This window comes from Coloeus monedula (genome assembly GCF_965178545.1).
Source record: "Coloeus monedula genome assembly, chromosome: 4".
NCBI classification, from domain to species: domain Eukaryota; kingdom Metazoa; phylum Chordata; class Aves; order Passeriformes; family Corvidae; genus Coloeus; species Coloeus monedula.
The window spans coordinates 11,448,430-11,464,857 of NC_138784.1; the positions used below are offsets into that span (position 1 = coordinate 11,448,430).

Consider the following 16,428-nt stretch of genomic DNA (forward strand, 5'->3'; position numbering starts at 1 on the left):
CTAGTGTTTCTGTTTCTTCCAATTTGGAATGTCTAGAACAAAGTTATAGGAATTGCCAATTTCTGCGTGATTTCTCAGACACTCTCCATCTTCCTCTTGATCTATCCAACAAATCATTTAATATCATGTGATTACTCTTACTGGATGTTCTTTTCCTTTCTGAAAATGTTACATTTTCAGGATTTATCGGAATCTGAGGCTTGTCATTTTGTTCTCCTGAATCTTGGAAGTGGAACACTTGGATTAGTAATGTCATTACTTATTCCATGAGTGGCTTTGGGAAACTGGGACTTCAGTTTTGGGACAGTGACTTTAGGCCAGCAATTTGTTTCCTTAGCCAAATACTGGAGGTGATAGAGATGTTTTAAGAAGTGGTTCCTAGCCTTCTCTACTGCAATGCATTTGATGTAGGGTAATGCTAATTTGGAAGGGTGGATGGGTGAGTATTTTTTGCTGCTTTTTACTGCTGTGTACAGAATGTCCCTGACAATTCCCAAACTTTGGAAGCAAATTATAAATTTTGACAAGTTTTTATGTAAGTTTGCAAAAAGCTTTGATAATTTGTATCACAGTATAGAAGCAGACTTTGGTGGTGTGGGAATGGGTCAGAACTGCATCAGGGGAGGTTTAGACTGGACATTGTGAAGCTCTTCTTTACAAGAGGGTGGTCAGACACTGAGAGAGAAAGGTGGTCAATACCCTAAGACTGGTGGTGTTTCAGAGGCTTTTGGAGAATCCATTAAAAATGTGCTTTAATTCTTGAGCAGCCCTGAAGGGCTCAGGCAGCTGGAGCAGATGATCTTGCAGGTCTCTTCCAACTGAAGTGGTCTGGCCTGGTAACAGCAATGGGTACATCCCTGCCATCGCTGCTCCTGGTGGAAAGTAAAACCTGCATTGCTTTTTTGTTTTCTGCTCTCAGGGAACATTGTATTCTATTAACACAGCTTTAAAGGGATTATTTCTCTCTCTTTTTCTCTCTTATTTTGCCATTTAGTGCTGAATTTATAGCTTTTTAATAAAGATACTGCATATATTTAGGATAACTATTATTGAGAAAAGAGCATAGAGGCAATAAAAATTTAGCAGGAGGAAAAGGGATGATCTTTAGCACATTTGTGAAGTATTTTTTTCATATACACTTACATGCTTTTCTTTTGAAAAGGAAATTGTCAAGGAAGCATTAATGGAGGAGCAGAAACGAAGTGAAAAGGCAATCGAAGAAGCAGTAAAAAGGACAAGAGAAGAAATGATGGAGTATATTAAAGAGCAGAAGAGGGTGAGTTACCATTGGATAATGGGTTTCAACATGAAGTGAGAAACTGGCAAAGTTTATTAAACCTCAAACCTGTCTTAAAATGCACAGGAGAACAGCATCAGGAGTTAGGTCTTCAGATCTTTCACTCATTTATTCAAACAATTTGTTATTATGATATACTCCTTCATATGTATTTATAGACTTTTAAGTGCATCACAAGCTGAAAAAGAGAAATTAATAGTTCAGTTAAAATTTATAGCATTTCTTATTACATAAAGTAACATAAAGGTGGGGCAAAATTGCAGTCTGTCAAATTTAAGTTGTGATCTGAGTTCAGATCATAGAAAGCATTTCAGTATAAATAACAGGTGCTATTTTGTGTTCACAAATGAACTTTATTGTGCAGTTCGTATGCACACAAAGGTCATTATTTTTTTCCTCTCAACCCATATTATGCGAGAACCTGAAAATGTACTGGTATTCTATTAAGCATGATTTATAGTCAGTGCATTGGTCTTGTTATGAAATGTTGCAATGTTCTGAAAGTTGTTTTCAGTTGTTCCGTTAATGCTATATCCTGGCAGTTTAATGCTTGTGTATAAAGAGTAAAATGTAGCTCAAGGGACTTTGATTCGCTTTCAGTAGGAGGAGAAAAAAATAACACACTTCTCCCCTTTGAAGCTCTTTATAAAAACATAAACAAAAAGTAATTTTTAAAAACCTCTTTCATATGGCAGTAGCAGCCCGAGATCAAATTTCAGTACTCTCAATAAACAAAATCACTCAGCTTGAATCTAATGGGTAATGTTGTCCTGAGAAGGAAATAGAAATAATGAGCTTGGCCTCTGCCTCTATATTCCCTGCTTTTATGGGTTAAATAATAGTATGGGAAATAGGATTTACCTTCAGAAGTTTCACTCTGCTACTTGTTAAGATTGCAGTTGGGTGAGCTCCTTCCATTATTCTGTGTCTGGAGAAATTTCCTTTCAGCAGGATTTGTTTGATTTGGAAAGACAATTTAAACAGAATCCAGTGCAAAACATGATCCATAAGGATGTTTGTGCATATCTGAAGTCAATTGCTTACAAAGGATGAGCTGTGGGGAAGGTGAAAGTAGGTCTACTATTAAAGTAACTTGTGTCATAAATAAATGGGTCAATAAGGCCTTCAGTGCAGATGTATATGAAAATATCTTCAAAGAAACAAAATCCTCTTTGGTTTGTCTAGTAGGAGCATAAAATCCTTTCATTTCAAAGAGCATATTCAAATATTTCAGTCAATCTTTTTCTCTTTTTGATCAGTTAAAACATATCCATTAATTAAAAAAAAAAAACACATAAGGGTAGCTAGATTTTTCTGGCATAAGATTTATAAAGACTGCCTGTATTCAAGTTGGAAGTGAAAGATTTGTGTAACTCCAAATCATGTAGCATAATAGCTTTTATGTGATTACCTAAGAGGCAGAGGAAATGAACCTTGGTCAAAGCTCATGCACCTGTAAGAGTAATAAATATACTTTATGGACTGTGCTAAAAAGTAGCAGGTTATGGAAGGAATTCCTAGAAAGAGCTCAGGGAAACTGCCTTGTCTAGGATTCTGACGGTTTTTTTTCTTTGAGTGACAGGAGCATAAACTTGCAAAGGTGGTAGTGGACACTCTGTGTCATCATTGTTTTGAAAATCAGTTTGTAGGACCCTTCCAACCATGGGCACAGCAGTATTTGTACCTGGTTGGCAGGGGATTATTTGAATTAGTAGAAAGTTGCTTTACAAAAAGCAACAATATTATCATGCTAAAATGCTGACAAGATCAAACGTAACTTCCTCTGTATTGAAGGCAAAAAAGCCACCAAAGGTAGCAGAGGATTTGTTGGCATGTCTTTCCACCTTCAAAAAAAGGACACTAAAGCTAAAAAAAAAAAAAAAAGAGAGAAACTGCGATGGAAATGGGTTTTTCATGCAATAAATGAAGATGGGGCATGCATTGTAATTATGCCACATGAACCCAAGATTTTACAGTTATATAGCACTATACTGGCAACAGTTCAAGTTAGATACTGCAGTCCTAGTTTTATTTTCTCTGTTCCATATTAAATAGAACATTTTATACTAGAAAAATGTTTCTTTTTGACGTTGCCACAGCTAACACCTTAAGAATGTGGATATCTAAGATGTGAAGGAAATTTTGATCAGGAATTAACTCTTTGTTATGTCATGATTATTTCATAACCACCACCATTCTGAAGAAGGCATCAAAAGTGAACTAGTCAGGCTGTCCCATCTGTTCAAAGACATCTTCCATAGTTGCCAAACTCATAGGGATTTATTTAAACATTCGTAACACCTTGAAGAATCCTTCTGAGTCAAATTCAAATACACATGCGTCAGCTGTTAGCCAGAATTTCTTTCCCCAGCCAAGGTCCATCCACATTATGTCCAGAAAGTTATCTTTATAAATTGCCTGAAGGTATATTTGACTGTGTAGTATTTCTTTGCCTGTGTTTGCAGTAAATATCAGGAAGGCAAAACAATGCTTCGCCTTGCTGCTGGTGGGGTGGGAAATGAGGGGACAGAGGTGAAGGGTAGCACACAGGTTAAAAAGGCACTGAAGTAGGGCTAAATGGCAGGCCACTGCTTTCACTTCTGACATAAAAATGAATGTTTTTTTTGGTTTGGATTTAATGCATATCATGTGCCATAGATCTCTATCTGAGGCACAGATGTAGAGGGAGGCAAAATCTGTCAGTTTGGCTAGAACTGAGTAAAGAGCAAGGAAGCATTTGTCCTTGGGTATCCAAAGTCCACCTATTTTGATGTAAGCTCAAGATTCACAAACGTATTTATCAGAATTGCCTTTTGCTGCCTGATGTTCACCATCCTGTAACCTCTGGCCCTGCACTGTGGTTTCTGATCACCTGAGTGCTCTGGAAGCACCCAGTGCTATGACAAGCCCTAGCACATTAATTGCCCCAAGATGCACTAATTGACACAATCCAGCCCCTGAGGATGTGCCTGTGTTAGTGAGTGCTGGGAGGTGTTTGCCAGCTTTTTGCATTAATTGCTTAGAAGTCCTAGTGTTTGTTTTTATACTGAATGTTTGTGAAGGCATTCCCTTTTATGAGGCAGAACAGCTCTGTTCTTTTTTTTAATTCAGAGGTTTTTTAGGGGTTAATAGTTTTACTTTGCTCAAATCTTGCTGATGTGGTAGAATATATGTACATGTGTGTACATAGGCTCTCACATGTATGTGTATGCATCCAGATTTTTGTTTGTTACCCGGGGATCAGAGCAAAGAGTAGAGCCCACTGTCCTGTAAACTCTGGCTTAGGTTTAGAGTTCCCAAACCCTGATCCCTGGGCAATGAGACAGAGGCATAGCAGTGCCCTTCAGTGACCCAAACAACTGCATTGCTTTTGTCATATTTTTGGTTAAAATCGGATTAAGGGGTACATGCTGCTCTGTTAGGAGTATAAAGACAGGCTGGGCCTATCCCTGCTCCAGTTTTTATGGACTTCACATGGGGCTTTGGCCCATGTACCAAACACTTTGCTTCAGTTGGCTGATGCTGAATTAAGTGGATATAAACATAACTTTGTCCCAAAGTGCAGTTTGTAAGCAGTTCCAAGGAACTTTCCCATTTGTTGTTTGCTCCAGAGTGTGATGCAGTTCCAAGGTTGACTGAAATTTTGGAGGTGTGTTGAAAGCATTCCAGATATGTGAGCAGAAGACAAGTGTGATAATTCCCTGTGTAAAGTGGGGTCCAGACCACGGCTTTGCACTCGTCCTTTGTCTCCTTTCCGTGGTCCAAGATGTGAAGAAAAGGAGGTGCTCCCTGCACTTGATGGTCCATGAAGCTGTAGAGTGAAAGACAAGAATTGCTTTAAAGTAGTAAAGTGAATTTTCTGAATCCACTGGTCTGAGAGAAGCCAAGCCAGCTCACTCACAGGAGTAATGCTTCATTTCTGAACAGAAAACAAGCTGAAAATACATAGTAAAATAGCAGATAAGCAGTATCTGAATAAAATAAATATCAGTATTGGAGTATATTTATGTCCTTGCTTCTTAATCTTATTTCGAGGCTGTGTGTGGCCTTTTCTTTGCCTTCATAATGTGGACCTACAGATTTTGTGCAGTTGAGTGTAGCTCCTGCTGTTCTATGAAGACAATTCCTGAAATATAATTACATTTTATATGACTGGCTGAGATGATTTTTTTTAAATTAATTTGCAGATAGAAAGTAAAAGAACCAACCAAACTTAATTTAAAAAGTTTTAAAATAACTGAATGAAAATATTGAAAGCTGTGTAATACTGACTTAAGCAAGTATGTCTGTCTGTCAGGGGACATCTGTACAGACCAGAATGTCACCCAGAGAGTTCTGGTGGAGTTTTCTATTTCCAGGTGTCTCATAAAAGATATAATGATCAAGACAATTATTTGGTCACTACTGTACTTCAAACTGTTTCCAATTATTTGTTGTTAGAAAGGTCAGGAAATTCTTTTCTCTGCTTCTTGTTTTTTCATACTTGGTCAGTGTTCCAGCTTCTTGAACATAGGCTGCAAATGTTGTTCACCTTTTGTTAAAAACTAAGCATTTTTAATTCTAAAATCACAAAAATGTTTGGAAGTCTTGTAGAATAGAGATCTACAAAAGTATTCTGTTATAATATTCAGGTATTTTGTCTGCGCTACAGGTTGCAAGTTGTTTATAAATGTCATAGTTCAGTAATTTACTGCCTATTCATTGCAATTGAATGCTTAAAAATACTAATTCAGTATGTTTCATTTATTTATTACGTAATTAAAGCAGACAAAAAGCCAGTGATCTAGTCATATTGTGCCTACTATTTATGCACTTGTTAATTTTTGTGACTATTAGCTGTACAGAGATAAAAATTAATTCTTGAAGCTGGTATACAAAGGAGAGAGTAAGTCACAAGAGGAAAAGTTTTCTACCAAATAAATCTTGTGCTGAATAGAATTTTTAAAGAAATTTTCTAGATTACAAAGATTCACTTCATGAGATGAGTAGCCAGCCAAAAAGCAAATATCAATTTTTCCTACTTACATTGACATTCATCTCCTCTCAGGAAAACCTGCTGCTTGTTTTCTGACAGCAAAGCTGAGGATATTAATCAGTCCCCTTTTGTCTGCTAATTGTGCACAGCTCTCGTTGGTTTGAAAGGGCATTTTTTGGCCTGTCAGGGAAGAACTACGTGTCTGGGCTTGAGTAATCACTGGAATGACAGATTTGTTTTTAATGCAGCCCCTGTTTCCCTGAAAGTCAGACACTTGTCATAAATGCACTCCCATCCTGATTTAAGGCTCGGGTTCTGGGAGCAGAGATGTCACCATTATAACGAAACTCACTGCACTACTGTGTGTTCCCACATGATTTGTGCAGCTGTGCCTCATAACCTTTAAAGAAAACAGAACTAAACATTTCTCTGACTAACATTTACCAAAGTACTGCAGAATTGAGAATAGCCAAAGAGATACTTTTGGGGGTTTCGTATTTAATAGATCATTTTCTCTGATATTACAGAAATTAAGGACCTATTTCAACCACAGTATTTATATTAAAGAATCACTAACAAGCTGGTATAAGCCATGTCTGTCTTACAGGAAAGCGAAAAAAAAAGCCAACAAGTTTCTCTTCTGATTTTGCATGGAGGAAATACCCCTTTACTTTGGTAATAATACAGCTGCTTTTGAAAAACAGAATTCCAGGCTCATCCCAGGGGTGTGTGGGATGTGCCAGGACAGGCAGCTTGGCTCTTTGCTATGTAACCAGAAGAACCAGAGTCACTTTTGCTCTTTTCTGAAAAAGTATATTTGGAAAATACTGTTTTACCCTGGTAACACACCTTTATAGAAGGTCAGCTCATCTCAGGCAAGAGCAAGTCATACATTTTCCCACTTTTGGTGGGATTATTCTGCAGTGAAACAAGTATTTACCACTTGAAGAGGGAATTGTGCATTTTATTCTGTGCAGAGATGCAGTGTAGCCACAATGCTTTTCAAGGGAAGAAAAATAGTGATGGAGTTATACCCAAGACAGCAGGACATATCTATGAGTAAATCAGATTAAAACTGCTAATTTCCTCCATGGTTATCCTTGTTTTTCAGGGTTATTTCTAATAATGTACTGTATTTATGGAATGTATTTTCTATATTATTTTGTCTGAAGGAAGCAAGTAGGCCTATGTTTTTGCCTTTTGAGTAGATTTCTAACTGATACACTGACTTTTGTGTTTGGTTATGGTACAAAATCCCATTTCAGGAGATTTTTAAGTGGCATGTGTTACATTTCAAAATATATTCATACAGATTTGATTTATCATGAATGCGCTTTTAGAACTTCTTGGGGTTTTTATGTTTGATTTTCTAGTTCAGCAACAAAGCCTATATAAATATATCTTGAAAGCAGCTTTACCAATATAGATTGTGGAAGGTGATCTATGTTACAATTGCTATAATCCCTGTTATCTAGATAGATACTTAAAATGTGAAATACTTTCTTTGCAAGTTTCTCATTCAGCGGTATTTTAAGAGAAGATTTTATGATGAAGACTAATCTCTTATATTTAGTTATTTAAAGTAAAGACTGCAAAAGAATGCATGAAATTCAAGTTTAATTAGATTAATCCACCTTGTTGAGGAGAGGATGCAAATTCCTTTGGGTTTTCAAATTGTCTAAGGAACTGTCTGTAATTCATTCCTGAAGTCTGACCTTATGGGAAGATATGTCCACCTCTACATAGTTACTCTCTTACTCATCCATCAGAACCATCACAGAAAATAGTCCATTTTCTTAAGTTTTTCTTAAACAAATCTGACTAAAAGTTCTCCCTTTACATATCAAGTGCTGCAGTTGAAATAAAATTTTAGTTCTTTACAAGATTCACATAAATGCCTTAGTTATCATATAAGTCATATAGTCTTTATAAAGACCTTGTAACTTATAGCCCTTTTTGTAGTAAGAATTAGATGAAACTAATGAGGAAGGTCAGTACAGCAGAAGAGAAATAGGATGTCTGTCTCATGCCTGAAACTGGCTATGATTGTAAAAAAAGGATTTGAAAACAGTGTTACTACCAGAAAACACCTTCAAACATCAGTTTAATTGGGAATAACAATGGCTTATTGACCTCTCTTATCAGACAGAAAAAACCACGTTTTTTCTCGCTATTGTGACTTAATTTTCTTCTTTCAAAGGTGATATTATCGTTGCAGAAAAATCTATATGTAATTGGTGTTTCTGCCCCTGAGGAAATGTCATGAGGCTGGACCCATTTTCTTCTTACCCATACACCAATCTTCACGCTTATTGTCCTAACTGCAATTAAAGCAAATTTTTATTGCAGTTTGGCTTTCTGTCCAACTAAGAATTGGCACAGAATTCAGCTGCTGGTTATCTATATTTTGTCTTTCCTGAAATTACTGAATTGGTTGCTTTCTAGACTTTTATTGTGTGGGTAACATCTCTATACAGCTGAGAAGTCCTTGACTTCTTGACTGCACCTTTGCTTTCTTCTCTGTGCTTCTATACATGCACAGTGGTAACTCCTTTTATGATAAATCTACTGGCAGTAACCATTGCAATTCAACAAAATCTCCTTTTGGAACGTGAATCCTAATGTAGCTTTAAACCCAAGAGCTCACATTCTTCAGGTGCTTATCACATTTAGATTAGAAATTACTTCTTTTGCTTTATTTATATTGCCTAATTTTTTTAAACTGTGCACATCCAGTATTTCTTTTCTTTTCAGTAAATTTGCTCAATTATTTTATTTCTAGTAAAGTAGATGATAGTTACACAACTGACATGATAATGAATGGAAATAAAATAAGAAACCGGTATACCTGCCTTTCAGAAATGCACTCCATATGAATGTGAAATGATGTTGCTTTGAAAGGCTTCTAAATTGCCTACTAATGTCTTGAACAGAAAAGAACTGTTTCTATATAGTACTACATTAACTTCAGTAACTAGACTAGTATTCTAGTTACTGCAGGTTATTACATCTAATATTCAGTTTTGTAAAATTTATGGTTGACTTTATGGTTCCAGCAGGAGTGCTGATGTGAGTCGTGTTGAGGACTGATGTGCTTGCATGGTTAAAAAGCGTTTGATGCAACCATTTTTGGCTCTAGCGTAGAACAATAATAAGGATCCAGCACTCTGCCCCCTTTCTAATTACTTACTCCAGAGGAGGTGCTACAAACACACAAATCTGCTGCTTTCAGACCTGAATCATAGAATCACAGTGGTTTGGTTTGGAAGGGACCTGGAAGATCATGGTGAGTTCCAATGACCTCACCATGGGCAGGGACACCTCCCACTAGATGACCCAGGACACCATCCAACCCTGCCTTGAACACTTGCAGGGATGGAGCATCTGCAGCTTCTCTGGACAACCTGCTCCAGTGTCGCACCACCCTCTGATTAAAGAAATCCATGAAGTCTGCAGATAAAAGCGGAGGGTTTCTACACAGTACTGTTGGTTACGCCATGAATTGACACCTACTGGGTCTCACTTTGTTACATCGAGGAGCTGATTTTAAAGATAAAGCTTGGAATTCACTCAGTTCATTGGATAGCAGGCTAGAGTATGTTACATCTCCTATGCTTCAAGTTAACTTTGTGTGTCAGTGGTGGAACAAGTCCTGTACGAATTCCTGGTGCACCCTTTCGTCGTTCTCCTTGGTAAATTGGCATCTTCTTCAAGTTCCCTACCTGTGGCAGGTAAGTTATTGTTAATCCCTGGTTTGAGTCATGGGTGCAGTCTACTCTCTGAGTCAGATTAATTTGCAACCCGAATTCCCATCAGGGATCAGTGTCTCAGAGCAGTGTTTGTATAAGATATTCCATACATCCCATGTAGATCCAGACTGCAATTTTTCTCATATAGAGGACAGTTCCTATGCATCATGAGACATCACAGAAGCTGCGATTAAGATAGGCAGGGCTGACCATTCCCTTCTTGGGCAAGAGATCCCAATTCCTTACGTGGAACAGGGGCTCTATTTTACATTGCATTCCTTCCTCTAGATCCATCTAAATGGAGAGATTACAGAAGGCTGGAGACTGAGGGGAAAGAGAGGGAAAAACTAACAGTTGGAGTAACACGCTCTTACCTTGAACACACTGTTTAGGAAAAGAATGTGGGAATATGAGAGATAACTTAAAGAGATGCTGGTAGGAGGTGTTCCAGTAACAGAGTTCTGATATTAGGATATCATATCCCTGTGAATAGGAAGGATCCCACCTGAGAAACTTGTGTCAGAAATTGGTGACTTTCATTTGTTGATCCATTCGTGTTAAGTCATTTGCAAGATCATGTATCAAAACCAGGGAATTTAGTTTTGTAGGTAAAAACTCTTATGCCCTTAGGCAGTTATTATCAGAACTTTGATATGTGTTATTGTTTTGCAAGTGTGCTTGATTTCAAGAGTCAAGCACAGCTTTCTTCTGAAGGTTTATTATTTGAAGACAAGTGCAAGTGGGAGAGGTTATGAAAATCAGTTTCTTTTAAGTTATTAATCTCAAATGAGTGATTTTTTTTGCCTTTTTTTAATATAATACTTGCTATATTTTAATATGCCTTAGAACAAAATAGGGTGTCATTACCATTCTTGTTCCTGAATGTTTGGCTTGGCATTTGATGCAAGGCCTCAATTGCAGGCTGACGTGCCAGCAGCTCAAGCTGAAAACAAGACTGCGGTGGGCAAACTCAAGATTTAATTTCAGAAAGAGTGTTTATATTTTCCCTGGGGCCCCATTAATGAGAGTCCAAACCCTAAATGTTACCACCAACACATTTTAGCAGACCAGTTTCCCAGTTTTTAAAGTGTCGTGTCACCTTGAGTATTTTTCTTTCAATGTTTTCCTCTTCTTCTGACTTTTAAAGAAAAGCAATGAAGTTGTATCATTTTTGGCTGAATTCAGTGTCATGTTTGGGGAACATAAAGTTCTGTGTAATGCAACAAAGTGGCATTTAAAAATGTTTAATCCTATCTTCTGTTTCCATATCAGCTATTTTAATAGCAGCTGTAAGTTACTAGTGCAAAACTTCGTGTTACTGCAGAACCACGCCACCATCCAGTGTGTCCTAGGGGTTCCCACAGTGATGTCCTGATTCCACCTGATGTCAGGACATCTGTGCCATGCCCAGGACAAACTTGTGACCAACAAATCAGTGCCAAGAGAGACAGTAGTGATGGGGTCACTGAGAGTTCCTTAGCTCAGTTTCCTGCTCCTTCTGCTGGGCCTGTTTTGTGGCTTTAATAGGATTAAAGAAACATTTACATTGAGGCTTTAGGAGCATTTTCACACTGCTCCTTTACCCAACTCAAAGAGCAGTATAAATCCAAAGGATTAAGCCAAGGATTTATGGGAAGTTGTAGTGTAAGATGAGTTTGGTGCACCTGGCTCTCCTTTTCTCCTCTGTGAATAAGGATCCTGAAGCACTGTGATGTATCTGCATGGGATGCAGAAGTGAGCCTGGCATTCCTTCCTGAACTTTTAAGTCTCTATAAGCTTTGAAATTATTGTTTCTAAATATTAAAAGGAAATGATAGTTTCCTGTGAAGGAATATAGTATTTCTATTGGTTGATCCTATCAGGCATTTTTCTTCAGAGGACATTTTGGCATTTTTCTGCCACTTTTCAATAGCAAAACATCATGCATTTGAGAGAATTTTTAATTTCTGGGAAATTATAGTGCTCTGTCTTCAACAAATGGAAAGGAGAAAAATATACAATTCTCTGCCACTTAGTTTCATTGAAATACAAAGGAAATTCTTAAATAACCAAAATTATAATTTTCAAACTCTTTGAGTGATCATTTATGCTGATGAAAGCAATTTAGTTGAAACTACATACATAGCCTATGGTAGGTTTTTTTACAATTACTTTAGAGAAAAATTGCCAGAGTTTGAAATTCTTTACTTAAGTTAAAACTGTTTCATATATCCTTTTGTGCCTCAGTGTATAAATCTACAAAGACTGAGATTATGCCTGTACTCTTCTGTCAGGCGAGATTCCAGTTGAAACTGGAATCAAGTGGTGTTATTACTGAGAAAATATTGTGCTATCAAAGCCAAAAAGGGAAAAAATAACAGGATGAATTTTAACGTTAAGCAGTGAGATGACTGGATACTGTACTCTTTCAAAGCTACTCTTGTGATTGAGATGTATTGTGTTTTTAATCCAATGTGTATCATCTTAATTACTGTAAGAGTAACTTTGGATTTGCTCTGAAAACACATAATTATTCAGCTGGCTCTGTGGATATAGAGTATTCAGAGGAATAAAGATTTGCAGTGTGCACTGTACTAATGTCACCCAGATCTATCTGTCAGTGGAGAGTGGGGTGGTTTTCTCATCATCAGGTGCTTAAGCAACACCTGAGATCTGGGGAAAGGCAAGATGTGTCATCCAGGGTCCCTCTCTTCTGCAAGTATTTGATAAGAAAGCAGAGGAGGCTCTGAAATGTCCCTGTTGTCCATTAGGAAGGCTGGCTGTGACAGGAGGAAGCAAGGCATCTGTACACACCTCTGGCCCCCTGTAAGTGAGGCTCTCCTGTGTTTCTCCTGATTCATCCCTCAGTGTTAGAATTTCATGCTGTACTTCTGGAAATGTGAGAATTGTAACCAGATCATCTGTTTGAAGATTGGTTGTTTTGCGTTTTGTATGACTTCCTCAAAATATGCTTTGATATTGAGTAGAAAAAAAAATTTTAAGTTCTTGATTAGATATGTGGAATTAAGCATTTTTAATGCAACTTGTAACTCCTGTCTATGGGCGTTTTCAAGAGACCTTTTGATTAACCAAGAGTAGGTAATTCAAGCAAAAAAAAAGAACAAGAACAGCAAACCCCAGAAAAATCTATGGATCCATGTATGCAAATGAACATGAACACCCTTATCTTGCCATCCTAGTGAGAAAGTTAGACAGGTCAGCTGAATGTTGAAGGTAAAATATTTAATATTCTATTAGACCGAATAAGTGAATGTTTTGAGGAGGAGGAGGAGGAGGAGGACTGTTACCCAGGGTTCCAACAGAGGACTTTGGGGAGTTTTTGTCATTCCCATTAAAATAAAACCTTAATTCACTTGCTGTCTTTCAAATTCATCTATATGCTTGTAACTGTATTTGTATTTCACTGTCATAATTCAGAATTTATGAGTATGTACAACTAGGTATTTTTGTAACATAGCAGTTATAAATTTGATCTTAAGTTAGTGTAATCCACATTGCTTTGTACTAGATGGAAAATTTAATCAGTTCAATATGATCACTTGGATTAATTAAAGCTAAGAATATCATCTGAAATTTTATTTTCTTAGTCATAGGTCAACTTCTTGGCTTTTTCCAAGTCCCTGCTGTACCATTCTCTTAGCACCAAGGGGATCCTAAAGCATCTTAGAAAGTTAATGATGGCCGTGCTCAGCAAAGGCATTTTGGCATGCACCTGCAAGGCTGTCAGATTGCAAAAGAGAAGAGGCAATTGTTCCACTCTGACTTATTTTATTATGAGTTCCCAGTGCAAAGATCAGAAGTTGGGTCACTGCCTCTTCCATCCCTAGATTTTTGTGATGCTATTTTAATTACACTGGAATTGAACCCCAAAGAGACAAGGACAGAGTACAAAAGGGCCTTTGCTCCATTGTTTCTGTGACACACAGGGACAGTTTTGTGGTCTCTGTATTTGTGTTGAGAAGATCCAGAAATCACACTCGTTTTAATGAGGTGATATGTAGAATTTCTCTGTCCATGTACCAGGATAAGTCCAGAGTAATTGCAGAGCCACCAAAGTCACATTACTTGGCAGATTGTCTTGGCTGTACAGTTTTGAGGGCAGATTATTTTTTTTCTTGTTCACTGCACAAATGAAATGAGTAGATAACTTTGTGTATAAGGATGGATTATTCTGTTCTGAACTGTGTTTTCCTGCAGCTGAGGAATATTCAGAGTTCAGGGTTTGTTTGGGTTTTTTGTGCTGCTTCTCATTTACACCCAAATCCTTTTATGTGGAGATACTTGAACCTCAGTAGTTTTATCTACTTACTCTTTTAGCTGGGGAATTATTGGAGACTTCTCATAGTTGGTTATATGCAGGAAAATTCAAGGTATTTTTACCCCAAATCTTGCAGCTTCTTTGCTCTACTTCTCAGGTATGTCTGTTGCTGTTTTTATCCTTCTGCTGAACTCTGATTTAAAAAAAGTAAATGGTAAAGTTGGACTTACCATATGTGTTTTGATTAATCTTTCCTATGATTATTTCCTGCAATTGGATTCCTGCAGCAAAGCCAGTGGGATCAAAATTTGAGACTTAATCAAGTTGTCTATGAAGCTAGAGAAACATGTAAAGAAGTAAATTTTCTTACCTACAGCAGTAGCGAGATTAGATAGATGAAGCAAAGTGATGTGGTTTCCTGTTTACTTTTTGCATCCAAATCTTTACCCGTGTGTTAAAAATCTAGCAAGATGCTTCAATGACTTATAGTTAATAAATATATGTTATTTTTCTGCTTTGGCTGCAGGCTACTGACTCATATAATTTGGTCAAGTATATTTTTCCCTCCCTTGCCCTCTCCCTCCACCCCACCCAGCTAAGCAACAGTTTATTCTCTCTTATTTTAGTAATGCAAATAAAGGTATTGCCGATGTGAAAAACTGCTGTTCTCTTTGTGGTTGTATGTTCTGGGTGTTATTATTTCTCTGCAAAGCCTTGACACAAGTTTGCATCTGGAAGAGCAGCAGAATAGCCAGGCAGGTACCCAAAGGAAACTGCTTTGGGGAATACTTCTCACCCTGATGTTGAGAAGTCTCCGCTGGCTGGCAGTTGCAGGATTTGGAGTTGTGTGGAGCAGAAAGCCTGCAGATTATTGTGTTTTGCTGGTGATTTCTCCCTCCTCCTCTAGAATTTTCCTGCTTGTGGTATTGTAAGTGATGACCTGCTGAGAGCCATGAGTACTCAATCTGTGTGTTTTTGAAACAAGGAGATCTTGTCTTTGATGACATTGTTGCAGCTGCAACTTTATGAACTGCTTCGCCAGCAGCTGCCCTGAATTTTGCTGCAGTAGCTTGGCTTCAAATTCCAAACTGAGTTTTCCAGTAAAACTTAGTAAAAAACATTATCAACAGCTTCAGTCTTCTCAATACTGAATACATTAGAAAGTGTGGTCTCAAAAATGTCTGTCTGAATAGTAGGATGTTAATTTTGTGTTCCCTGAACTTTAATTACGTATCGTAATGCATATATATTGCCACAGATTTAATGCTAAACTTACCACAGATTTGCTGCAGGCTGATTTTCCTTGTTTAATTTCTTTGTGTGAATCCATCAACTCTAATCTACAATGGCAATTTTAGAAAGATACCTGCATTTCATGTGATACCATTTTTGCCCATGACTTCTAGAATATACTGTTTCATCCTGTCACATTTTAAGTTTCATTAAAATGAAAACCTGGCTGTTAAATCAAGTGTTCCACAAAAACCAACAGGTGGGATTTTTCTCCTGCAAATTCGGTGTTTACCAAACTCCAGTGTGTTGTTAGGGGATGCTTTGCTTTAGAGGTAGTGGCATATGGTGTCACAGTTTCACAGGAGCCTTCAAATAATCATGATGCAACTCCAGTCTCCTTGATATCTAGGTAGATTAATTACAGCCTGACTTACTATGTTGTTTGTAGCTTCAGCTTTCCATATAACGCAGTTTTTTCACCTCCGAGCCTGAAGCAGTGATTCTCTGTCATGTGTGTTATGAACCACCTGTTACACTTCTCAGAGGCAAGGAAGTTGTGCTCCTGCTGGGTCTCCTGTTAATGAAGGATCACATTAGGTATAGATGTTTAGAAAGCACCCATGGCAATGGAATAGCAGTTACACAGCTGCGGTTTCACAGCCATGCAAATTATTAGGGTATTTTTTTTTTCTGTTTGTATATACTGCAAACACTTATGATGCAAGGATTATTTCTATTTTACATGCTTACAGATAATGCAAAATACATTCTCACAGTTACAAAAAAGATTGTTTTTATTAATGTCTGTATTTGCTGTTTGCTTTTCAGTTATGCTTAATTAATCCATTTCTGTAGATATAATCTGGGTATTGTAAGGCAATTCTGTGAGCGTGACTCAACGTGAGCCCATCAGATA

General features: G+C 37.5%; 1 protein-coding gene across 2 annotated transcripts in view; it reads left to right on the plus strand.

Moving 5' to 3' along the window:
- The window catches only part of CCDC91 (coiled-coil domain containing 91), a 117,260-nt gene that overhangs the window by 91,238 nt on the left and 9,594 nt on the right, over positions 1-16,428 (plus strand). For both annotated transcript variants that reach the window (XM_082279567.1, XM_082279566.1), the window contains exon 12: positions 1,163-1,276. In XM_082279567.1, the coding sequence (XP_082135693.1) occupies positions 1,163-1,276 (114 nt within the window). The remainder of the gene's footprint in view (positions 1-1,162; positions 1,277-16,428) is intronic.